Source organism: Engraulis encrasicolus, chromosome 24 (assembly GCF_034702125.1).
Source record: "Engraulis encrasicolus isolate BLACKSEA-1 chromosome 24, IST_EnEncr_1.0, whole genome shotgun sequence".
NCBI classification, from domain to species: Eukaryota; Metazoa; Chordata; class Actinopteri; order Clupeiformes; family Engraulidae; genus Engraulis; species Engraulis encrasicolus.
The window spans coordinates 10,886,875-10,913,756 of record NC_085880.1 but is presented as its reverse complement, the minus strand read 5'-3'; the positions used below and the strand labels follow the sequence as shown (position 1 = coordinate 10,913,756).

Sequence of the window (26,882 nt, the reverse complement as noted above, 5' to 3'; positions counted from 1 at the left end):
GAAAGAGGTACACCTGTTTTCGTCTTTAAATAAAACATGTGTCCGGCAATCACTGGCCTTGTGAATGGGGCTGGAAAATGGAGATGGGAAGAAAAAGCGAAAGAAATACAGAAAAAAATGAAAGAGAGACTGCTTTTACCGCCATTTTGTCATTCCTTCTTTCTTTCATTCAGTCATTCACTCGCTTTCTCCTTCTCGTTTGCCGAGTGTGTTCATTCAGTCGTTCCTCACGTGCCCTAGATGGACGTCGTCCCCGTCAGCACTTTATACCCTTTATACCCTCTCTACTCCTTTCACATGTCCTCTGGTCTCGAGTTTTGTTTTGAAGCAAGCGCGTATGCGCGTGCGCGTATGCGCGCGTGTGCGCGCGCGCGTGTGTGTGTGTGTGTGTGTGTGTGTGTGTGTGTGTGTAACTGTGCATACTTGTTTCATGCAATGTCTGCCCCAACTGGGAACAAAAGCTTGGGAATGAATGAGAAGAACGGACCTCATGCATCCATTGAAGAATAAACCACCAGGCCTGACATGCACAACGGCACTCCGAGACATCCAATAAGAGGTCAGGGCTCTAGACTAACTTTTTGCACTGGTTGCACTGGTGCGCCCAACTTTTTTTCTTGGGTGCACCAGCACAAAAGTTAGGTGCACCCAAATTTCCGAACACATTACATCGCAGTTTTAAAGTTTTAAAATGCTTTTTGTTGTTGTTATTATTATTATTATTATTATTGTTTTAAATAGCTGCCTGTCTATGTTCATTGGTTGGCCTAACAGTAGCATATGCTACTTATTAAACTTATTTTTCGGATGCAATATAGTCTACATTTGCATTTTGGATTTATTTGCAGGCCTATTTATGTTTCATTTCAGTAATAACATAAAATGGGCATATTATTGACACAAAGTCAAAATGACATGCTTAACTTGGGCATGGGCATGCTTCACCTATATGTGACCAATATAGGCCTATGTAAACTTGTCTTCCTCTCTGCAAGATAGGACGTGCGTAAAATGACAACACACTGTCAGTAATCTGTCTATTAGGAAGGATATTAGCGCTGTCTGTTATTTCCCCAGACGTCTTCAGCTTTAAAGTGTCTGCTATGACCCCTATACATTGGGCACACGCCACATCATTGCTGTAGGTCGAATTCACACCGAGGCCATTTCTATGGAGAATTATTTGTGACTAAACTTCGTGTATGAAATGTCCTCATTCTCGATGTTATAAGCTATTGGACTTAATTATCACCGCGGTCTCCTCTGAGGTCCTGTTTGATGCTGCATGCGGCTTAGTGGGGAGAGGGGAACTTTATCACAGCATGTTGAGCGTTTTATTTATGCGGTCGCTTTTGCAACGTTTCAATGCGAGATGTTTGGCAGCCAGCGGCAAACGAACTGATACCAGCCATCGCATCTCTGCACTTTGCAATATGCAGTGCATCACAGTTTCGCCCTTGTCATATCGTAGCCAGGGAAACTGCCCTCGCAATTCTCCGACAAGAATAAAATTTCGCCTCTTTGGCTTCGAGCTATGTGGCTCAGTGTTTGGCACTTTCTCCGGTTCATTCACCGAAAATGATGGCGTTGGCTCCGTGTCAACAATCGGATCTTCAGATTGTTCTGTTGGTTTTAACTTCACGAAAAGTTGTCCAAAGTTCTTGCATTCTGACTCACCAAGCGTTAGATCTAGCACTAGCACCGCTATGTTCTCCTGGCTTGTTTACCTTTTAGTAGGCTACTGGCAGCAGGTAGACGAGACACGCATGCGCACGCTCACGCTCTCACACACACTGGACCACGACCAACCAGATGAAGTTTCCGCTTAAACCTCGATATTGAGCGCAGACAACGCAAGTGGACTTTCAGAGTTGCATGGTTTGTTTCCCCGAAAGGCTGGTCGCACCAGTGCGACCTCCGATTTTTTTAGTCGTGCTATTAAAATATTAGGGCGCATAGCGACCAAATTGGTCGCACTCTAGAGCCCTGGAGGTACTGTATAGGGGAGTTGCTGTGGTAAGGACAATAGACAGAGTAGAAGTTCGCACACTGCAGCTCCGCTTTTGAAGTTCTTTCGAGACATACGGACGTTTCGACACAGCAGGGTCTTCATCAGGCATGACACCAATGAACCTACTGTTTTTATGGTAAGAAACGCTGTACTTGTGCGCCTGTAAATGTCCTGCACTTGGCCTCAGTGAGGTGGGATGCGCATACTTCTACTCATCTGAACTGAAGCACCCTGCTAGGACACCATGCCATGACCAGCTAGGTTGCCCACGGGGACTCAGATTCGATTTTGGCCCGAGTTATTTGCTGCACGGCCCTGCCCCATCTCTCTCTCCCACTCGTTTCCAGGAATCTCTTCACAGTCACTGAATAAACGCATGAAAAAATGGCTTATCTGTCATGTTAAAATCCACTTCTCCCTCACTCACAGAACAAGAAGCCAACCCTCAAAAAAGGCTTTGCAGCCCCTCGTTTCCACTTCCCCAAAGTCATCGGGCGCCAACACACGCACACGAGCATGCACACACACACGCACACACATAACTAGGACTGCAATGATTGGTTGTTAACATTGTCTAGGACATTTCGTCGGCATGAAACGTCATTGTTGACACATCGTGTGTCTTGAGCAGCATCATAACTAAACTGTCCTTCAAAAACTTTTCACCTCCCATTGCACCTTGTTCAGCAAGGATGCAGTCAGCACATGTCAGACACCTCCGCCATCACCACCAACGCACAGTCAGGCCAGATCAGGAGAAAGAGTACAGTAGACATTTGACAGACAGACAGAAGGAGACAAGACAGGAGGGGATTAGGGTGTGTAAAACATCCTTGACTTTGCAAAGTCGGGGGCATTTAATGCATTCTAGGAGTGAATGGGCATACCAAAATTGTAAAGAAAAAGAAATCCCACACGCTGACCATTCCACCAACAAACTTTAATACAAGGTTTCGGTCATCGGACCGTCTTCAGGTCTCCCTTTACCTGAAGAAGGTCGGATGACCGAAACGTATGAAAGTTTGCTGGTGGAATGGACCGTGTGTGGGATTTCTTAATACTTGAATGACTACACTGGGATAATATCCGATGCACCTTTCCAACTACAGAGGTGTGCAATAGCGTTATTTTTTGGGGAAAAAGGAAGAAGCAAGGTAACTGGCACACTAATTCACAGTGGTGGACAGTAACGAAGTAAATGTAATTCGTTACTGTACTTAAGTAACATTTCCATACTTTCATACTTTACTCAAGTATTTTTATTTGGTAAGACTTTATACTTTTACTTCACTACATTTCAAAGCGAAATTTAGTACTTTCACTCCGTTACATTTACAGAAACACTCGTTCCTTACTCGTTCCTTTTTTTTAAAAAAGGCGATACACGGCAGGTGAATTAATTAATTTTTAATGCCCTGGTCAAATGAAATCTGAGATTTCACGCTTGTGTGAAGAAAGTGAAACTGAATCCGATTGGCAGACTCAGAGATTCGGCATTGTGATTGGTTGTAATGTGTCACGTGACAACACGCTCTACTGTAGGCCTACAGAATTAGTTTCAGAAGGAGAGCGAGCAGAGCAAGACCACTGATGTGTCCACTGTTGCGCCTTGCGAGACGAATTGAAATAAGAAGAAACGGTACTTTGTAGTAACACGCGGAAAGCACAGCAAAACAATAAAGCAGGCGACAATAACGTTGTTAGAGTGTAGCGTCGTATTCGTTGTGTGAGGGGGGAGAGGTTTAGCTCGTAGGCTGCACTCGCCTGACAAAGACGAAATGTGTCAGATAGGTTTCGCGTTTGAACTGAATAATCAGCGAATTGATACTTAATGTTGGCCCTACTGCTTATTTGACTTACTGTGCTATATCTGTGTTATGTCTTACAATAGAGTCACATAATTGCCGCTTTTGTAGCGTGTTGATTTCTTGAGTCGAGTAGGCCTACACAGGATGCCTAAACATGCTGCTTATTCCAAACCATCCAGGTGCAGGCGCACAATATAGCATTCTTTCCCCTCAATACATTGCAGTATTTTCTGAAGTAGTTTGGGATATCAATTACTTGTCTAATAGACTACCCTGTCACCAAACAAATGATTTGCTTCAACTTTATGGAAAAGAGGCTTGTGTAAAGGGTTTGTATCTTTACATGAGGATTGCCATGCCCACCATATGTTGCAAAGTGAGGCTACATGCAACATGTGTCCTTGCAACATGTATCCTTTCCCTTAAGTCAGGTCAGTAGGCTACAGTGGATATGAAAAGCACTGGCAATACCACCAAAGTGAGGTTGTAAAAAACAAGAGTAAGACAGTTGTTTAAAAAAAGAGAAAAAAAGTGGACTTTGGCTAAATATTGGCCCAGTGATGTGCACAAGCACAAAAGGCTTTTTCATGATCAGACAGATAAGTGTTCCAATTAAGTTGTATCAAGTAGGCTATTGTAATTCATTCAATTCATCATTGGCATCTAGCAAATAGAGACCATTACAAGTATATGAAGATGTTCCTATCAAAATTCTAATCACATATTTGTGATGGTACTCCTCAAAGGGTTAAAGGTAGCTTAGAATCGCAAGAAGTCTGTTTGTCCATACATAGGCCTAAGCCAACCTTAACATAACCAAACACTACATAAGAAGAAGAAGAAGAAGAAGAAGAAGAAGAAGAAGAAGAAGAAGAAGAAGAAGAAGAAGAAGAAGAAGAAGAAGAAGAAGAAGAAGAAGAAGAAGAAGAAGAAGAAGAAGAAGAAGAAGAAGAAGAAGAAGAAGAAGAAGAAGAAGAAGAAGAAGAAGAAGAAGAAGAAGAAGAAGAAGAAGAAGAAGAAGAAGAAGAAGAAGAAGAAGAAGAAGAAGAAGAGGTCTACCAAAACCATAATTATAACAAAAAATAAACATAAAGCACTTTATTGGCTACTACTCTAACTCCTTGCTGTCACAAATAAGTAGGCCTATACTGGACTGTAGGCCTACGGCTGGGGTGGGGGTATTGTAGTAGTTGTTCTAATAGGCATATAATCAATTTCAGCCTAATCATTCTTAATATTAAAGACCCTTTCATGTGTTATTTTGGGCATGTTAGGGTCAGTAGTAAATGGTTAGAGAGGTGAAAATGAACTTCTGATGCTATAACATCCATGGACTTTCTCCACAGTGTTTCTGAGGCCTGTTATGGCCTAGTTCTAACACGTTGGTATAGCCTATGCAAATCAGGGGATATTTAATTAGATATGACCAAACTAGGCCTACAACACTTAAATATTAAAATTGCACCAAAGGCTTCATTTTTAAGTTTTTACTTTTTACTTTTAGTACTTAAGTATTTTTGACGGCAGATACTTTTGTACTTCTACTCAAGTAAAAAAGTGAGGTGAATACTTTCACTTTTACTTGAGTAGTTTTCAATGCAAGGTAACTGTACTTTTACTCAAGTACACAACTGGTGTACTTCGTCCACCACTGCTAATTCACCCCACCGTCATCTCTGTTTTTCCACTCGTTGGTCAGCTCAGAGGAAGAATAAAAAGTGGTTTCGGTGTTTTCGAATGAGCTGTACACCGAGTAAAAGAGAAGCCAGAGAGAAAGACCATGCAGATGGATAATGAGGAGACGAGCGTCAAAGGAGAGGACAAAACAGACAAAAGAAGCCGAAAGTGAACAACCAAGAAGTTAGCGAGACAACGAAATAAAATAACATGTGTTGATGCCTTAATACCAGCAAGAAACAACAACCTCAATATTTGCGCGTGCACACGCAAGTTTCTGTATTGGCTAGTGTTGTTTTGTTGGGCCGTGGTGGGACCATAAGACATTGGCTGCCCCATCCAACTACAGCCCCTTTACCCACACACACACACACACACACACACACACACACACACACACACACACACACACACACACCCCGCTCTGACGCTCCCATCTCGCTTGGGGCCTGTCGACAGTAGGCATATGCTTCCTCTAACTCGCCTGCCCAAATCCACACCTCATCAAAATGCTAACATCAACGCCCACTGGCAAAACACACACACACACACACACACACACACACACACACACACACACACACACACACACACACACACACACACACACACACACACACACACACACACACACACACACACACACACACACACACACCATCTCACCCCCACCCCTCTCTCTCCATCAACGAGAGTGCACTGGTAGGCAGGTAGGGGTGCCTGGTGGGTGGGCTCGGTGTGTGTGTGTGTGTGTGCACGCCTGTGTGTGTGTGTGTGTGTGTGTGTGTGTGTGTGTGTGTGTGTGTGTGTGTGTGTGTGTGTGTGTGTGTGTGTGTGTGTGTGTGTGTGTGTGTGTTCACTCACTCCTGCCCGCTAGTGACACCTGTGGTCAAAAAGTGACATGGCGGCTGCATATTTCATGGTGGTGCAGTGCGGCGCGCCTAATCTGAAGTGAACTCCCTCAGAGCGCTCGCATTTACATGAAATCAAGTCACTACGCATTCCGTCACACAGCGCCACAGTGCCCACTGCAACACAGCGCCACAGTGCCCACTGCAACACACACACACACACACACACACACACACACACACACACACACACACACACACACACACACACACACACACACACACACACACACACACACACACACACACACACACACACACACACACTGCGTCCCAATGTGGCTGCACCAGCCTTGCACCCACTTTGCAGCAACTTCACACACACACAAACGGCCAGGGGAAAGAGGGTAAAGTGTGTGTGTGTGTGTGTGTGTGTGTGTGTGTGTGTGTGTGTGTGTGTGTGTGTGTGTGTGTGTGTGTGTGTGTGTGTGTGTGTGTGTGTGCATGTTTCATGAGGAGTCTGCCTCTCTGATTGGAGGGCAGTCGTGTGTGTGTGTGTGTGTGTGTGTGTGTGTGTTCGCATGTTTGGGGAGGGGGTGAAGGAGGAAAGTTTCGGACCACTTCCTTTCCGCCCAACGACTCGGCGAGCAAATGGAATGACAGCGATGCAAACGGAATGGAGCACGGCCTGATGGGTAACGCAAGACCTCCAGTGGCCCGAAACAGCCCCCCAAAACACACACACACACACACACACACACACACACACACACACACACACACACACACACACACACACACACACACACACACACACACACACACACACACACACACACACCTAAGATGCATTCATCAGCTAAAAATGCCCTTGTGCATCAGTTATGCCTACCTAAGGAGGCCAGGCATAATCACCATTTAGTCAACACTCTGGATAAAATTGGGAGAGCCGGAAAAAAAAAATCATGCAGTGATAATTAAGAACCCTGATTGTGACACACACGTAGGCGACTTGAGGAAATGAGGCTAGGAAAATAAGCTTGTTTGACAGGGTGTTTATCGTACAGATGAACCCTCTAGCCCTTGGTTGGTTCTTTTCTCATCGCATAGCCCCTCTCTCTGTCTGCCGCTCTCACACACGCACTCCACTCACACTGTAGACATGTTGTCAGCGGTGCATGATGGCCCTTCACCTCGAGGTTCCCTTGGGTCGGGAAACAACGGTGGCTGGGTAACAACAAAGAGATGGGGGGAATGCACTTGGCCAACATCCCCCCACCCCTTCATATATATACCTCCATCACCTCCACACACACACCGACGACTACACCCACCACCCCCTCTCCATCTCCACACCCCCCCCTCATCACCTCCCTCCATCTCAACCCCCACCCCACCCCACCCTACCCCACCCCCCCACCCCCCTTCATCTCCACCCCCACTTCTACCACTAGACCCCCCCACTTCATCTCTACCCCCACTTCGACCCCTACACCGTCACCCCCCTTCCCTTCTTCCATCCGCCTCAGGGCAAGGCAGAGGTCAAGGCCTCAAGAGGCGGGGTCAAAAGGGCCTTCACATCTCCAACGTCGTCCAGCCATGCGGACACAGACAGGAGCTGGCCAGACAGCACACAAGACAGAGGCAGGGCCTGGATTAAAAGGAGGAGCCTGGGTGTTAATCAATACGGCGCTGTTTGAGGCCATAGACTTCTGTTTGTAGGGGAAAGCAATTAGACAATTTGATTTGAACATACAAGGCACTGTCGGCTAACGCTGTTGAGGTTTCCTTATGTCCCTTTCAACCAGATGCCCCATTTTAGTCAGTGTTACTGGTTTATTGATCAACCCGATTTTTTCCGTAGTTTTAGTCCAGCAACGCCACATGACCTTGAAAAAGAGGGCTAAGAATTGATTCAAACCAACCAAGCGTCTTGAAAGCACCCCCTCATTGATGTTGTCTGACTCTTGTGGCCCTTGTTTTCCTCAGTTTCCCTCCTTTGAAAACATAACCATATGGAATGTAAAGAGGGGTCCGGGGTGAATTGACATTCTCTTGACCAGACGCACAGCAAAGGGACCTTCTGGGTTAGCTATTGACCTCTACAGATAATAGCTGCTAAAGACAGCGTTTCCTGGAGAGAAAAAATATGGCAAAAAAAAGACAAAATATGGCATTGATACCCAACCAATATCATTGTTTTCAAACAATGCCTACAGTCAGGCTGTATATCGCAGGTTAAACACTACTTTGGATCAATGTGTACAAACTGTATTCAATACATGATCCACATATAAGTCCCTCCAAAAACGATGTTAAACAACGATTTTTGTTGTTTGTTGTGGCAAATGTGGGTTTAACCGTAACCTGGCGACTACGTCAGGCGAGGCCATGGGTGAACGTTCTAATTTTATTTGCCTGGAATTTTACATAGGCGAGGTGACGATCACTAATGATATAACGGCCGTGGCCTGCAGGCCTGTAATAGAAATCGCAACTGTAATCGTGCGGTTTTTCTCATGCAGGGCACTGTAACAACTTCCAAATGATTTAGTAACTTTTGGCCAACTAGTTTTAGTAGAAATGCTATTCATGCAGGGTTGCAAATTCTGCTTGGACCTATAGGCTAGACTATGCGACATGGGCTTCTTTTTTTTACTAGTCCCTTCATATTTTTGGGCTTGCTTTTAATCATGTTTAATGAACTGCCAATATCGTGTCAGCTAAATGCAATAGGCTACCTAAATTACAAACAGCACAAACGGGAAATGATCTGCGTAGCCTAAAATGTGCTATTCGCCCGACTGGGGAGGGACTGTCCATGGTGCTGAAATCGCGTCAAACTTTTCCAAGGTGCAAAACAGTAGGCTAAAGTAGGCCTATACCACCCGAGTCATGTCGCTGTTGTAAAAATCACATTTTCAATTTCCTTTGACTGTTCTATAGAATTACATGCAACTTCAATAAAGGTCACCCACATGCGTATCACAAATCAATAGCATAGGTAACCCACGCGGCGGCGGGACTATTTCGGTTAACCAATATTCCTTGAAAAAAAAAAAAAGTCCGAGTGTCACAAAAAACTACACTGACCGTAATTATAGGCCTACCAAACGAAATTATCCAATAGAATAAATCAAGTCTTCAGTTTCAATAATCCACGTTGTGTGGCGCAAATGTAGCGCCTTCCAAGTCTCTCGCGGCCAAAAGTGACTAAGCTCACCTCTGATGATATAGCCTACTTATGTTCCAGGTTACTCACGGCACTGAGACGATGCAGGATAATCCATGGAAAGTCTTCAAGTAATCCAAACAGAGCGATTCAAGCAAGACAGTAAAACAACAATAGTCGCCAGATCAAACATAAATACCAAAACTAGCCTATAGGCCAATGTAGATTTGGTATGACGTTTGATAAAAGCATCTCATTCAGATGGCCAGGGAGAGAGGCAAACAATCGTTCAACAGCGTTGGCTGGAGCCTTCGAGTAGAGCCTTTTGGTTGTATCTTTTCAGTCTCTATTTTCCTACTACGCGCGTTGGATCCACGTTTTTAGATGCGTCCCAGCATCTCTATAAAAGGGTAGGCTATGTCTGTCCGTCCGTCTGAAACGCGTTCTTCAAATTGTTCCCTTCTGTGTCCACAAGGTGGGAGAGTTGACTATTTGGCCCGGAGCACGCAGCTGATTACCGTATTTTTTGGACTATATGTCGCTCCGGAGTTTAAGTCGCAACGGCCCAAAAATGCATTTTGAAGATGAAAAAACATATATACGTCGCACCGGACTAATCGTCGCACATTTTTGAAAGGTTATTCTATCCATGGAATCTATGTTGTGATAACTGGCGCATGGTAAGCTCCTGCTCAAAGACGGCATTGTTTTAAACCAGCATCTGAAGCATTGGCAACGCATTCAGAGGTGGTGGTAATGCACCAACTAAGATGGTTTGCCAACCGCCATAAAACCACAAAAAGAAAAAGAGGAAGAAACAGTGATAACGCGCCATGTTGCCCTGTAGTCAGAACAACATTAAATTTTCGGCTTTGTTTTGCGTTTGGACCGTGGGGGGGTTCGAGGCAACTTGTTCCGTCTCCAGAGCACGCCTTTCTTTACCCCCTTTTCTGAGACTTCAGCCCATGACGGTATCAAAGGTGAGGGGGATTTCATCCATGTTGTGTAGCCTATGGTAGTGTCACGTTGTGTTCGTTTGTCAGAAACTCGCGGAAATGACCGATTTTCACCTGGAAGTCGGCTGACTGTCTTTAATAACACAGACGCTCGTTCTCGGATAGAGAGGAGATTGCGTTGCATAGCGCAAATAAATCCACGAGAGGGGATTGCATTGCATAACGCGATACATCCACGAGCTCCCTGACTTCCGCAAAAGTCCTATTCATTTCTTTGGCAATGTCATGGAGCCCGTAACAAGACCGTTGACTCGCAGCGCGCGCGTTGTTCGAGAACACATTTGTCCTGTATTCATCAGCACATTTTCCTCTGCTTTTCTCCAGTCCCCAAACAGTTTTCCATTGCATCCAAACTTTCGTTCAGCTGCCCTATTGCCATTTTCGGCAGCATGTTTAATTACTTTCAGCTTGAACTCAGCAGTAGGCTATATTAACTTCTTTTGGGTGGTATATTTCTATTCAGTCGTCATTGTAAATGCTATTTTTTGTTGTGGTAGCCTAAGTTGTAACATTTTTTCTATCAGTGGTATTAAGCAACACAACATAGGCCTAGTTGCGCACATAGTGCTCTCCCGTGGAGAAAAAAAAACATATATATGTCGCACCAGAGTATATGTCGCATGTCCAGCCAAACCATGAAAAAAAGTGCGACTTGTAGTCCGGAAAATACGGTACATTGTGAGACAAGTGCAGCTCGAGTAGCCAATGCAAGTGCTGGTACATTGAATAAGAAGCCGTGATAACGCGCCAGGATAACTGAGGGGGGCATTCAATTTTTGGCATTATTTTGCGTTTGGGCCGTGGGAATCAACTTCGTTTTGTTTTCACCAACAGCACTGTGAAGTGTGTCACTATGTTCACGGTCTTTACCCCCTTATGAGACTTCGGCCCGAGGATGTCAAACGTGAGGGGGGCGCTTCATCATGTTGTGTATGATAGTGTCACGTTGTGCAGCTCAACTATGTGGTTTGTCAGAAACTCGCGGCAATGACAATGAAACGTGGTGCTCGAAACAAGTAGACAAATGCGCCATTTGACATACGGTGTACTGATGTTCTCGGACGTAATGCAAGGGAGGTTCATTCGTTTTCTGCTGACGGCCGTGTGGACCGCACAGGTGCTTTCCGCTGTGCCCAGACAGATTGCTTTGCAGTCGTTTGAATTCGGTAATCTCTGGCACTCTTACAATGCAGCCGACTGCTTTGCACCTTGCCGTTTAAAAGCTTGGAGCGAATGATTCACCCAAACGGTTTTATTTATTTATTAGCCTACTTGTCGCTGTTTACATTCTTTCCCACTTGGACATGATGCTGAAATGGCGTGATAGACCTACTAAAGGTTGATACTAACAATGTCTGGTAATTTGTAGTGTAGGCCTAGGCCTACTTGAAATTTGAAATCACATGGTAGGCCTACTTCTCCAAATTCAAGCTTTCGAGACTCGCACTTTGAGGCAAGCGCAATCGTAACCCCCCCCATTTTTATTATTTTTATTTTTTTTTGGCATAGTTCGAACACGGGTTTTTACTGCCTCACGGTCACATGGCACCCTGTAGCGGTCATGATATAATATTGCCAATGATATTTATTTCATATCCGTACGGCATAATTCAATCACACACCGTACAGAATGCAGGGCTACCGCTACTGCGGGCTACTGAATGGCCTCGCCTGACGTCACACAATAGATTAGAATTCTTTGAACATGTTACTGAAAATACACACTTTTCCTCATTATATTTCATTTTCTGATGTCCTGTTGCATGAAAAAAAATGATGGATAATTGTTCAAGTGGTAGAACTATCAAAGGAAGTCCATTATTTTGAATAAAAATTAACCTGAGATATACACTTTAACACCATATTATTTAAGCAATAAGGTCATGAGAGGCCGTGGGTTTGTGTTCATTTTATAATGGGTAAGGGGAGTGGGGCACGACACGGAGTGCTGTAAGTAAATCTCCCCTTAGCCGTTATAAATCGAACACAAACATACAAGTGGCTTATTGCTTATCTAACAGTGTTAACGTTCATCGCTGACCAAATTTCCTTAAAAACGCTGTAATAACAATTAATTTGCCACGTGTCGTTCGGTTGACAAGTTGAGGAAGTGGTTGGTTACCCCGGCAACACTATTGGCCGTATGTGCGTTCGTCACGCTGCCAGACACACACTTCGCTACAAAAAATGAAACATCTTTGCAATCCCACCAATACGCCAAATGCAAATGTATGCTCTTCTTCCTGACTCCCAACCCCAAACTGAAACATATTCTCATTAGACCAACCTAGACGTGCATAAAATCTTCAGTTGGAATGGTGTGCGTTCATGCCCGATTTACAACAGCTATCAGCCAATCAGAATTGAGAACCAGGCCGCAGTGTTAGATTAGTACACATACGGGTACTACAAAAGACACAACCGTGCCTACGCAGCACGTCAACACTGTTTAAATCACAGTTTGTTTCCAGGAACACTGTGTTCCAAATGCTTCAGAAGAAACGTCAAAGTTATAAACAATGACAGGTGCTCCCAAGTGTATCCTGTGTATCCAGTAGGATTTTGATCCTTTTACTTTTGTTCGTTTGTCGTCAGCCATCATAGCTGACCGTGCAAGATACCATGCAGATAAAGCTGACTCTACACCTCTGTGCTTATTGGTGCACAAACACACACATTCTATTTAGCTCACCACGGACTGAACTCCATCTGACACGCTCTCAGACACACGAAAACACTTTAAACCTGCATACACTCAATAGCTTTCCAGGAAAATCACACACACACACAAACACACCCACACCTTTCATATGTATGCTGGTACATATGCTGAACAAGCACCTGACAAGCTCAGCATGGCTCCGAGCCCTCTCAGACACGGCCGTACGTGTGTCAGTATACTCGGGCGTGATGGAGACCCTGTCCGCAGGAATGTTATCCTGATGAATATTTTAGGAGGGCGGCAATCTAAAAAGCCACTCGCCTTTCAACCGAGAGGTCTGCAGAAGTCATGCCCTTCATAGGCACACACACACGCACTCAAACGAACACACACACAGACACACCCACACACACACTAACAAACAAACACACACACACACACACACTCTGTAGAGGCATATCTTTCACTTGATGTGCATTACATCTCTCATAAATGCTTCAGGAGGGCAGCAATCTACAAGACCCCTGCCATTTGACCAAAAGGTCTGCATAAGTCATGCCCTCCACAAGCGCATGCGCAAACACACACGCACTCAGATAAAAGTGCTATACCTACTGTAAAGACATATCTGTCTCTTGGTGTGTATAATATCTCTGATAAATATTTTAGACAACCGGCAATCTAAAAAGCCAACCCCCCAAACCCACCCCACCTTTTGACCGCAAGGTTTGCTCAAGTCATGCCCTTCACCACACACACACACACACACTTACATACATAAAGGCATATCCTTCTCTTGATGTGCATTACATTTCCTATAAATATTTTAGGCAGCCAGCGATCTAAAACTGCAGCACCGTTCGATCAAGGGGTCTACATAAGTCATGCCTTTTACAGCCAAATACATCCACTATACGTATATAGATATTTCTCCATCTTGATGTGTGTATTATATCCCAGTTCACAATTGTGCAGTCATGCAGTTATGTTCAGGTCGCCGTCACACACACACAATCTTCAAAGTACACAGGCCTATCTATCCATCCACCTTGTTGAAACACAAACAGATGTGCATTATATCCGTGGCTCTGCAATAGAGGAGTCAGTCATGCAGGTACTGCACCGTATCCCGTGGTCATCTCAGCCCTCTGCTCCATAGTGCACTTCCCTGCCCCCCAGTGCACCCAACGGGGCCAAGCAAGGCTGACTCGGGTACACTCCACTCTACTCCCTGCACTATATACCTTCTGCATTATTTGCAACACACTCAGGATCTTTGTCAATCTCTTTTCCCACAGTGACACATATCAAGAGGATACTGCAACGCAAAGTAAAAGGGTGGAGTGCAGAGAGAGAGAGAGAGAGAGAGAGACAGACAGAGAGAGAGAGACAGACAAAGAGAGAGACAGACAAAGAGAGAGACAGACAAAGAGAGAGACGGAGAGAGAGAGAGAGAGAGAGAGAGAGAGAGAGAGAGACAGACACAGAGAGAGACAGAGAGAGAGAGAGAGAGAGAGAGAGAGAGAGAGAGAGAGAGACAGAGAGAGAGAGAGAGAGAGAGAGAGAGAGAGAGAGAGAGAGAGAGAGAGAGAGAGACCGCTCCACCCCAGGCCGGGCCAGCTTGGCTGCCTATCTTGTTGTCACGGCATCTCAAAGACACTATCATCAATCACACCAGCGCGACCGAGAGATGATCCCTTCACCCTGATCCTGTCACAACGCAAACACAGACAGAGGGGGAGGCGGTGTGTGTGTGTGTGTGGTGTGAGAGAGTGTGCATGAGTGTGACAACAGGCCTAAAGACAGTATTCAGCGTGTTTCTGGAAGATTTCTAGACGCGTCTCAGCCTTGCCACCCGCTGTCACTTGATACGTGTGTGTGTGTGTGTGTGTGTGTGTGTGTGTGTGTGTGTGTGTGTGTGTGTGTGTGTGTGTGTGTGTGTGTGTGTGTGTGTCCTGAAATGTATCTGACAGCCAGTCTACAACAAAATACAAATAATAATAATAACATAGTGCAACCCTTGTGCTTCTTGCTTTCAGCAGCATATTCAACTCTAGTCTCAGGTGCAGCAGCAGTTTTCGTGTGTGTGTGTGTGTGTGTGTGTGTGTGTGTGTGTGTGTGTGTGTGTGTGTGTGTGTGTGTGTGTGTGTGTGTGTGTGTGTGTGTGTGTGTGTGTGTGTGTGTGTGGGAGAGAGATAGAGTGAGTGAGTGTGTGTGTCCTACCTGCTGTGTTCTTCTCCTTGTTGTAGTGTGTGAGCAGGGGCCAGCAGTAGTGGGGCGTGTGTGTGTGTGTGTGTGTGTGTGTGTGTGTGTGTGTGTGTGTGTGTGTGTGTGTGTGTGTGTGTGTGTGTGTGTGTGTGTGTGTGTGTGTGTGTGTGTGTGTGCGTGTGTGTCCTACCTGCTGTGTTCTTCTCCTTGTTGTAGTGTGTGAGCAGGGGCCAGCAGTAGTGGGGGCGTATGGGCATTCCCTCCTCCTTCATCGCCTTCATCAGCTCCACCGCCAGACCTGCACAGCCACCCAAAACACATTTATATCATATTTACATTAATAAACTCAAGAGGTTCAATTAGGCCAGCTAGTAATAATTGATTAACTGTTTTGCTTTCAAGGCGAGGAAATCATAACATGGCCAAAAAAAACCTTTGTCTTTTACTGGCTTTAAAAAAAAAAAAAGGTTCAGAAATTATTAACAGTGTTTCCTGCAGACAATTAGTTAGCCATGATGGTTAAGGGGGGTATATGTAAAATTATGCAGGCTTACATAAAGTGATTGTAGCCCCATAACGCATCGTTTTACCACGTTGTAATAGTCATTGAAAACACTTGACTACTATAGTACTACACCACTTTGACAGTACACAGGGCCTTTAGTAATGCATAAGGACTTGGTCAGTGCCATTCTGGCAGCAGCTAATTTATTACAGGGGCCATGTCTTCAGGGGTTAAGGAGCACTGTGAAGTCTGCAATTGAAGAGTTCAGATGCAAAACCCCCTAACTCCATTTCTGAAGACATGCACTTCTATATTTTTAGACAACCCCATTGTTGGTTTGGTTTACATTCATGTACTTGATAATACATATAAATAGTTCTATTACATGAATAAAATTAAAAAATGCAATTTTGATGGCTTTGTATTAAATAAAAATGAATTAAGATTATTTTCTGAAAATGCACTTAGGGGGTTTTGCATATGAACTCTTCATTTGTTCTGTATTTTGTGGCACTGCAGGTTGGAAGTGGAATGGTCCGTCTTCAAGAACTACAGACAGTTGGCCAAATCCTCCAACTAAACTGAGTATAAAGTTAGACCTTGGAGGATGGGAAAGCCCACAAACACATACTAAAATACTTATTCAATATCTTTGGTTTACAGTTTTTCTCAATTGGTTTTGTACATTTCTCACGACAGAATAATGATTCTCAAAAGTCTTTGTTCAATTGTGACTTCCTGGTGTTACCTGTGCACATGGTCAAATCAGTTTCTCATTGTTTTCGGCATATAGCAAATGCTCTCGTCCACCAAGTCATGGCTGTGTACAATTCTCAGTGATTTCGTACATTATCAATTGCTTTTGTCATATCACTCAAAAAGCTTTGTCACTGAATGCATGCAACTATCTCAATCTTATCTGATCAATGTAATATAAAGCCGAATTTACAACATTTCCCATCCAATCTAAACAACATTTCGCTTCAGAAAAGATCCTCAAGAGTGTACTATTCCATTGACAACATGAGAAATTGATTTGACTAGCTTGTCCATACACTATGACACAATGACTAACCATTCTGCTGGCGCTGATACGTTCATTGACACAAAAACTTGGTTTTGAAAGACAAACTAAGGGTTTTGAGCAAGAGACTCGGTTTTGCAGGTTATCCACTGTGTTTTGCCATTTGTTAAAGCCGTTTTGAGAATATTATGTTTTGCAAATTGCGAGAGAGATTCGAGAAATGTAAAAAACCTATTGAGAAATACTGAAATATATTCCATTTTAAGGATGCTTCATAGAGTGTGTGGGACTGTGGTGTGTGTGAGGGAGGTGCACCTGTCTTCCTGGCCTCCAGGGCGCAGTAGAGAGTGAACTGCAGTGCCGTGGTGTGAAGGCCAGAGTCCTTCATGTCTTTGCAGTAGTGCACCAGCTTGTCCACAGGCTAGTGCAAACACAGGAAAAAAACACATTCAAAATATAGCAAATGTCACCAACTCTAGTTTGTAGAAAATCTTGTATATTATTTATATGGAGTGTATATTATTGTTTGTGTATTTAATTATATATGCTGCTGGACACCTTACTGTGTATTTATGTATGCGTGTCTCCCAATGCAAGTTCACACCATGTTATCAAATGATATTCAGAATGTTTAAAGATATCCATAGACTGAGTTTGAGAGAGTGACTATCTTTTTGTGCTACTGTGTGTGTGTGTGTGTGTGTGTGTGTGTGTGTGTGTGTGTGTGTGTGTGTGTGTGTGTGTGTGTGTGTGTGTGTGTGTGTGTGTGTGTGTGTGTGTGTGTGTGTGTGTGTGTGTGTGTGTGTGTGAATATGTATGTGTGGATTTGTGTTAGATTACATGTACAGATCCTGGCCACATTATTAGAAAGTACCATGTAGAATGTACCAAATGTCTGCTGATTTGATGTGACCCAAATTTCTTTCTTTTCTTCTGAAGAAAATGGTGATTTTATTACAATATTGTAATAATGTGAATTCCTCAATTCATGTTTTTTTGGAGCTGGAAGGCCAAAATATGTAAAAATAAACAAATGAATGATTGGAATAGTTCAAAATGTGGGCAATGCATCTACAATCCATGAAAGTTAAACATTATTGATGGAATTATGGAAATAAATCAACTTTATCATGATATTCTAATAATGTGTCCAGGATCTGTATGCGTACACATGTGTGTTCGTCCTTCTCCTCACCTTGTTCATGTTGACACAGTGTCTGAGGAAGAAGTTGCCGAGGTCTGGTGAGTCCCCGTTCTGGCCCTCCACCTGCAGCATGGGGAAGGTCCTCAGCACCACGTAGGCACTGTCCTCCTGACCCTGGGTGATCAGGCTCAGACACAGGTTCATAGCCTCTGCAGACACACACACACACACACACACACACACACACACATACACACGCACACACACACACACACACACACACACACACACACACACACACACACACACACACACACACACACACACACACACACACACACACACACACACACACACACACACACACACACACACACACACACACACACACACACAGCATTTGTATTTACAACACTCTGAGAAAAAATACTGCTGCCCTGTCTGTTTGTCTGTTTGTGTGTGTGTGCGTGTGTCCAACCATCGCAGGAACGGCCCCAGCTTATCTGAAGGACCTACTAACGCCTTATGTTACTGGAAGAGAACTGCGCTCATCCAGCACAAGCCGTCTGGCTCTGCCATCCAGTTGCTCTAGGTACTCCCAGTCAAGACTGTTCTCCGTTGTTGTACCCAAGTGGTGGAACGGTCTCCCAGAGGCAGCAAGACTAAGCACATCTCTTGCAGCCTTCAAGAAACAAGTTAAGACCTTCCTCTTACGAGAGGAGCTACTGAACAAATGCTTGAGCTGGCCTAGCCCCAGGGCAGACTCTTGACATGATATTTAGTTTAGTTTGTGTGTGTGTGTGTGTGTGTGTGTGTGTGTGTGTGTGTGTGTGTGTGTGTGTGTGTGTGTGTGTGTGTGTGTGTGCTGTGTGTGTACTCTTTATTAATTAAAAAAAAAAAAAAAAAAAAACTAACCCCTCTTTGCAACTGCACTTGTTGTTGTGTATATTTCCTGTGCACTTTGTATTTGCTTGTGATGTTGGCTTGATTATATCCTCTTTTGAAAGTCGCTTTGGTTATAAACCGTCTGCCAAATGCAATGTAATGTAATGTAATAATGTGTGAGAGAGTGAGTGAGTGAGTGAGTGAGTGAGTGAGTGAGTGAGTGAGAGAGTGAGTGAGTGAGTGAGTGAGTGAGTGAGTGAGTGAGTGAATGTTAGTCTGTAATGTTAGTCTCCGAATGTTAGTCTGTAAGGATATTTGTGTGGGTGTGCGCGTGTACCTGGTAAAAAACCCTTCTCCTGTCTCATGCATTCCACAACTGCCAATATGAATTGGCCGTGTCCTGTCCTGGCTATGTGTGTCCTTATATAGGCCAGTGTGTGTGTGTGTGTGTGTGTGTGTGTCTGTGTGTGTCTGCGTGTGTGTGTGTGTGTGTGTGTGTGTGTGTGTCTGTGTGTCTGTGTGTCTGTGTGTGTCTGCATGTGTGTGTGTACCTGGTACAAATCCCCTCTCGTGCCTCATGCGTTCCACTATGGCCTGTACGTGCTGGCCGTGTCCTGACCTGGCCAGGCTGGAGACGACCTGCATCAGGTCTCTGTCCATCAGGCTGGAGTCTGTACTCTCCACTGTCTCCAGGGTCTGGGGGAAAACATATCATATCATAAAATAGTTACAACAAGACTTCTAGCAATTAGTATGGCGCTTTTTCCACATTAGAATAGGATTTTTAATGTTCATCAGGTCTGTACTCTCGACTGTCATATCATCATGTGATCATACACAGTAATACTGTATTAAAGTGGTAGTTCGCTATTTTAGACATTAAGCCTTGTTTGTGTGACTTCTGGGGTGAAGTAGAGATGTTCTCATCACAATTTTGACATTTGGTGCTGAACGGAGCATTTGGGTATTCGAGACTGCAGCCCCCCCACCTTTACATTGACTCCAATGAAGCACTCAAGCAATCGATCATAAAATGGCATTAAACTTTCGTTTGCAGAGACATGAAACTCACCGAGTGGTCAGAGGTGGGCAGCGATACGTTGGCTCGAAAATCACCGCGAAATACGCTTCCAGAGAAGATATATTCATTATTGTCCGTCTTCATTGATTGTATTGGTTTGACTAGTATTACTCCGCGCGACCGGAAATGGGGGTGCGTTTGTTTACGTTACTATCTATGGTTTGTATGCAAGCTGTAGTTTTTGTAGCCAGCCCCGCTCAGAGATAGCCGTTCTACCTCGCTCCTTGATGTCTACATTAACAACACACTATCGCTACCTACTGGCTGGATGTCTACTGCTATTCAACGGCGTCTGGGGAAAAATAGGTCCGCCAAATGCTAAACAACAGTTAGAAGGCATATTTCACTGAAATGTTCGGGTCAATTTATCGCTGTCTACCACTGACCACACGGTGAGTTCCATGTCTTCTCAAACAAAAGTTTAATGCCATTTTATAATCGATTGCTTGAGTGCTCTATGGAGTCAATGTAAAGGTGGGGGGGCTGCAGTCTTGGATACCCAAATGCTCCGTTCAGCACCAAATGTCAAAATTGTGATGAGAACATCTCTACTTCACCCCAGAAGTCACACAAACAGGGCTTAATGTCTAAAATAGCGAACTACCACTTTAACAAGACCTCCTGTAAAAAATAGCAGTACACCAATTCTTCTCCATTGGAATATAATTATTACTACCGGTAATATAATCATACTAGAACATTGTTCATATCATCATTAACACAATCATTTTCTTTCTTTATTCCTATCAATACTTTTCAAACAGTATTCATTAATATCATACAGCATTAACAGCAATGGCAATAACATATTTACCTTTCAAAACAATCATCATTATTTTGAAATTGTAAAAAAATAAGTAAATTCCTTTAAAACACTATTATTCCAGTCCACTTGACTGGCCTTTTGGGTGTCGCTTCCAGACTTAAGTGCAGTAATCTCTCTGAGCTCCTCACCTGTTTAATCTTGTCGATGTCTCCCTTCTCAGCGTAAGCAGACATGAGGGCCACGTAGGTGTCTGGCCCCGGCTCAATGCCCGCCCCCTTCATCACATTCAGGATGCTCTCCGCACTCTCCATATCCCTGTTCTCACACACACGTCAGAAGAAGATAGTACTGTATTCGCATTGACTTGCATGCAGACATTCACACACACACACACACACACACACACACACACACGCACACGCACACGCACACGCACACACGCACACACACACGCACACACACACACACACGCACACACACGCACGCACACGCACACGCATACAAGTATACGACGATTTAAAAATATGTCAAAAAGAAAAAAGAAACTTAAGCATAACGACCATAATTTCTATCTACTACAGGTAAACACATACATGCACTAAAAAATAAGAATGAGCTGGAAAACTGTGGCTCCATACCCTGCCTTGGCATGTCCCGTCACCAGGGAGTTGAAGACGGCTTCAGTGATGGGCAGATCCTTGGTCTTCATGTAGCCCAAGATGGTGCTACAGGACACAAAAACACATCCAGATACCAATGCTGTGCTATAGTTTTATGGTTAAGAGTAGTTTCTTTTGACATCAAAAACTGCGACCTCTGGCCTCTACAACCTTTCTAAGTGAGACACAAATCCAGAAAAAATTTACGGAAAACAAAAGAATGCTCACCTGGCTCCCTCGATGTCCCCCTCCTGACAGTATGCTGCAATCAGCCTCTGGTAGGTCACCTGAACAGAGAGACAGAGCACTGAGCCATTGAGCTTACAAGTGAAGAGACTAATGTAACCTGTCTAGCAGCAACCTCTGTGTTTCTGCACATGAATGTCCAGCATGTGTTGATGTTAGCATTTTGATGAGGTGTGGATTTGGGCAGGCGAGTTAGAGGAAGCATATGCCTGCTGTCGACAGGCCTCTAGCGAGATGGGAGCGCCAGGGCGGGAATTGTGTGTGTGTGTGTGTGTGTGTGTGTGTGTGTGTGTGTGTGTGTGTGTGTGTGTGTGTGTGTGTGTGTGTGTGTGTGTGTGTGTGTGTGTGTGTGTGTGTGAGTTACCCACCCGATTTGGCTGTACGTTGGCCGCTTCCATCTTGGCCAGGAACTCTGTGGGGGAGAACTTGTGCTCGTTCTGCAGGTAGACCTTCAACAGGGCATTATAATGGCTGGCATCATAGGAGGCCCCTGAAACACAATCAAACAGCACAGTGGCATCGCAACATGAAATCTACAGTGTAGGTGGCCCTACTGTGGCTCTGGGCTGCTATGCCGGCGACCCGGGTTCGATTCCAGCCCGGTTGATTTGCAGACCCCTCCCTCTCTCTCCACCCATTTGGTTCCTGTCTACCTCTTCTACTGTCCTATCATCACTAAAGTCGAAAAAGTCACACAAAAAAACAGTGTAGGTACTGTATCCTGAGGGGTCAGAGGTGAAATGAAGCGTCAGTTAATCAGCCGTTTTGCATCCCTAGATTGCTTAAAACCAGGCAATCGAAGAATCAAACTAAACACTGTTCTAAGAAGCAATAATCTGTACTTTGAGACAAGTTTGTAGACACTAGACACGGGACTTTATTTTGAGTAACCAGCAGAGAACTTGATTGCTCTCCATTTTGTGTATGTTTACCATGTTCTATAGTGTCCTTGAAGACTTTTGAAAGGGGCTTGTCAATGAAAATGTATAATTAATTAGATCATTATGATGAGCATAGAAATGAGACTCTGAATGATGATGCCGGGATGACAACAAAAAGCAGCATCCTCATCATAATGTTAATAAACACATCGTCAACTCTCCTGTCTCCATCTCAACTTTCAGTCTCACGCCTTGCTATGAAATAAAGGCATTAAAAACCTCTAAATATTACAAATTAACTTTTCCATCACTAGCAATTTGGCGAGTAAATCTTACTAGCCACACATACAGACTATGAGCCCAAGTGGCTAGTGCGTTTTCCTTGCTACCACTACCAGACAAACTGAATTTCACTTGGCCGGTTGGCAGGTGTTAACTTGGAGCCCTGTCTGTATGTATTTAATCCATCCATGGTCAGCCTTACCCTGTTCCTGGAGCTTGTCCCAGACGCGGTGTGCCAGCTCGGTGCGCTCTACCAGGGGCATCTCCGGCAGCAGAGAGCCACAGCTCCGCAGCAGCAACAGAGCCTGGTTTCCACTTGGGTAGCCTACAACACATCACACATTACACACACATTACATACATACACACACGCACATTACACACACACACATTACACACACCTTTAATTCATACACATGATGCATATATTTGCAACATAATTATATTATTGTTATTGAGTGTGTGTGTGTGTGTGTGTGTGTGTGTGTGTGTGTGTGTGTGTGTGTGTGTGTGTGTGTGTGTGTGTGTGTGTGTGTGTGTGTCAGGTGCCCTTACCTGAGCGGCAGATGTCGTGGAAGATGCGCAGCAGCAGTGTCTTGGTGATGCGCCCTGTGCGGCGTACTGAGTTGTCCAGCTTGGCCAGGGCCCAGTCGAACTGCTGCGTCTGCTTGGAGCGCAGGGCCACGCTGCCCTCCTCGCCGCCGCTGCTGCCCTTCTGCTCCGCTGCCACCCCGTACTGACGGACCCCGGGCACCGCCGCCGACGGCCATGCCAACCTGGAGAGACGGGCAGAAGCATTGAAGTTTTTGAGTAAGGCGCACACTTAAAATCCTTTTTTTTATAATTTCATGGCAGAATTCCATGTATCCATGCAATGGAATAAAGACTTTGGCTGAATCCCATATCACCCCTTGGCCTTTCCCTTTCCCCCTTTCCCTTATTTTCAATTACGGAATAATGATAATTTCAATCAGTTGCAAATCAGGGATGCTCAAAGAACCTGGAGTGGTTATTGATATAGTGGCATTTGACCTCAATTATTGGTCTCGAACGTAAGGCTTTACATTGAGCAAGAGTAAGCCTACACTGGGGCTTTGCCCACCTCACCTACAGCAAGAGCTCGCGCTCTCTCTCTCACACAATGTGCTGTTATAATTCCAGCCAGATCTCACAGAATTCTTCAAAATGAGCACGGCCCATTCAGACACAAAAATTGAGGGAGTTTAACCATGTATGTCAACTGCTATAAGCAAATAAGCGCTGCCCAAACTAAGGTGCGTGTGTCTGCCAACTTATAACAGAATCCAAGCTCATTCATTATTACCAATATAACATTACAGTGGGAATAATGAATGCAATGACAGTGGCAGAGGTTATTGTCAAAACAGGATGGCCATCAAGACCAGGTGGGCTTACCACTGACCTTGACACTTGACCTCCTGGTCCCCAAATTTTGCAACAATTTGGCATCCAAAACAAAAACAACAACCCTTCATTAAAATTATCTAGCGTCCAGTTTAACAAGAAGACTTGACTGCCATTCAGTCACAGACATGATGCTTGCTTACATGGCACTAGCACTGCAATAGCAGAAGGTGAGCCATTTGCCCACATTCAGGCAATCGTTGCTGTACACCGTTCAACAACATCTGACGATTGTGCTGAATCATAACAACGTTGAAGACAAAAATGAATTCCGCATCAATGTAATGCCATTCTGCACAAAATAAAGACAATTCATTGGTCCAGTTACCCAACAACAGCTAACATCTTATTAGCTTGCTAGCTGTTATGTGATGTAACTGCAGTTCTTGCAGGCCATATTATATAAAAATGGACATTACGGAAAGCACGACATGGTTGTTGTTTTGAAAAGACAGCATTGCGATAGAGTAACTCTGTCACAGAAAATGTTTAAGACAGCAAAGAATGTATCAATGAGGGCATCTGTGTCATTGCAGCACTGCTGTCAATGACAACTGCATAGTCGCACATCATGCATGTGTAGCATCACGCCGGCTAGGGTACCTGTTTACAATGACAGAACTGGAGATCCCTTGTCTTGTGCAAAATCCAATTCCTCGGGCACCGGTCGTGCCGCTATATAACCTGTTAAGCGGTGTTCCATTTTTAGTCACCACTGCAACCTGGAGCAGGGAAGAGGGGGAAAACTTTAGTGCTCGCGCTGATCTCAAGAGCGCTGCCATGTTGGACTTGGAACGTGAAGAAGGACGTGCGCACCACGTGACAGGTCATAGGACAATGGGCGAGACCATCCCTGTTTTGGTAAGGGGTGTAGCTCATATTTTGTTCAACCCCGTACAGCCTATGGTTCAACCCATAGGTTCAACCTGTCAAACTAATGAGGGAACATTATAACCAGTTCATAACACTCTCAATGTGTAGCTTACTAGTAGAAGAGTGGCGTGGACCGAGCAGGGCAGGAGACAATGCAGATTTTCTCTGCATAGCCTATGTCATGATTGATTGAGAAACAATCTATTGTAAAGACCTAGTTGCAGCAGGTAAGTTCATTCTGATTTTTTTCATTGACGCCACCACTATAATAGGCCTACTTTCCCTAACAGAAAGTTGTAGTAGGCTTGGCCTAATTGCGCATTGTCTGCAATTAAAATTATTTTTCTGAAATAATAATGACCTGTTTTTTTCATGGGGCGCTTGAACAATGGCGCTTTAATTTCCCAGACTGCAATCAGCTGAAATCATGGTACAGCATCACCAAGTTATTTTCAGTGCCAAGCAACTCTGTATATTATATATATATAATAATTAGGCATAGGTCTAAGTCAAACAAACACTCAGTCATAACACAGGCTCCCTATATAGTCTCTTTAATGTAGGCTAGGCTTTCATCAAAGCACGGTGAAACTAAATTATCAACCTAATATAGGCCCACTGTAATTTCTTGTTATCTATGATGGAGACACACTGTAAAAATTACAAATATGCAATGTAAGAAAAAAGACAAGATTAGTCTACGTCCTAATAAATGAATGCATTATGCCCGACGATAGGGCAGACAAGTTTACAGACAAAAGTTTAGATGTCTCTGTCAGGTGTAACTGTCAGGTGTAGGCCATTTAACCCGTTAAAACAAAGTGTTATACATTTGCTGTCACCGGAATGGCAATAACTGAGTTGTAGTGCATTATTAAAGGTCCTGTGTTATGTCATAGTAGTATAATACTATGGTAATTAACCTTTCAATGACTATTGCAGCGTGGCACAGATGGTACTGTGTGCATTATGGGGCCACGCCTCCTTGGCTGGGAGCAAGGTTGGTCTCCTCTGGATTTTTTGGACTGAGGGCGCTGTGACTCTTCTAGCCATCATCGTTCACCAGTGGCAGATCCATCGTCTGCCGAGGCACTTTAAGCTGAGGTAATTCCTTCAAGACATTCAGGCTTCTCATTCATTCATTCATTCATTCATTCATTCATTCATTCATTCATTCATTCATTCATTTATTTATTTCAGGGATGATTTTAAAAAAAGTACTTTGTAGGTCAATGGAGGAGAGACAGGAAACGAGTGGGGAGAGAGAGACGGGGAAGGATCGGCAAAGGACCCGGGCCGAAATCGAACCCAGGTCACAGGCATAGGAGTCCAGTGCCCAGCCGTTAGAGCCATGGATGGGCCATTCATTCATTTCTTGAAAACAGTCATCTATTCATTCATTCATCTATTTCTTTTCATTTCATTTATTAATTTATTAAAGAGAGTAATTAATTCATTCAATCATTCATTCATTCATTCCAAAAAAGCTCATCCACTTGTTAACACTCATAGTAACGTCCATGACAGACTAATCATTCTTTAATCACAGATTTTGTTTTTATCAACAAGACATTTAATTGCTGTGCCTACTTTGTAATGAGTGAGGTGAGGCGCGTGGTTGTTTACCAGGCAGCTGCAGTGGCAGTGTATGGTTGCCGTTGGCGGGCAGATTGGCACCAGCTAGGGGTCGATCTTGGAAAAGGTCG

At 44.2% G+C, this 26,882-nt stretch overlaps 1 protein-coding gene across 1 annotated transcript in view; it reads right to left on the bottom strand.

The window, feature by feature from the left end:
- The window catches only part of lrpprc (leucine-rich pentatricopeptide repeat containing), an 88,576-nt gene extending 63,479 nt beyond the window's left edge, over positions 1-25,097 (bottom strand). Inside the window, exons 1-11 of the mRNA XM_063191331.1 lie at positions 24,907-25,097; positions 23,434-23,654; positions 23,081-23,203; positions 22,084-22,205; positions 21,698-21,756; positions 21,449-21,535; positions 20,999-21,125; positions 19,515-19,659; positions 18,130-18,287; positions 17,250-17,355; positions 15,596-15,703 (exon numbers count right to left, since the gene is read on the bottom strand). Of these exons, the coding sequence (XP_063047401.1) occupies positions 15,596-15,703; positions 17,250-17,355; positions 18,130-18,287; positions 19,515-19,659; positions 20,999-21,125; positions 21,449-21,535; positions 21,698-21,756; positions 22,084-22,205; positions 23,081-23,203; positions 23,434-23,654; positions 24,907-25,085 (1,435 nt within the window). The 5' untranslated portion in view covers positions 25,086-25,097. The remainder of the gene's footprint in view (positions 1-15,595; positions 15,704-17,249; positions 17,356-18,129; positions 18,288-19,514; positions 19,660-20,998; positions 21,126-21,448; positions 21,536-21,697; positions 21,757-22,083; positions 22,206-23,080; positions 23,204-23,433; positions 23,655-24,906) is intronic.
- Positions 25,098-26,882: the final 1,785 nt, after the last annotated feature.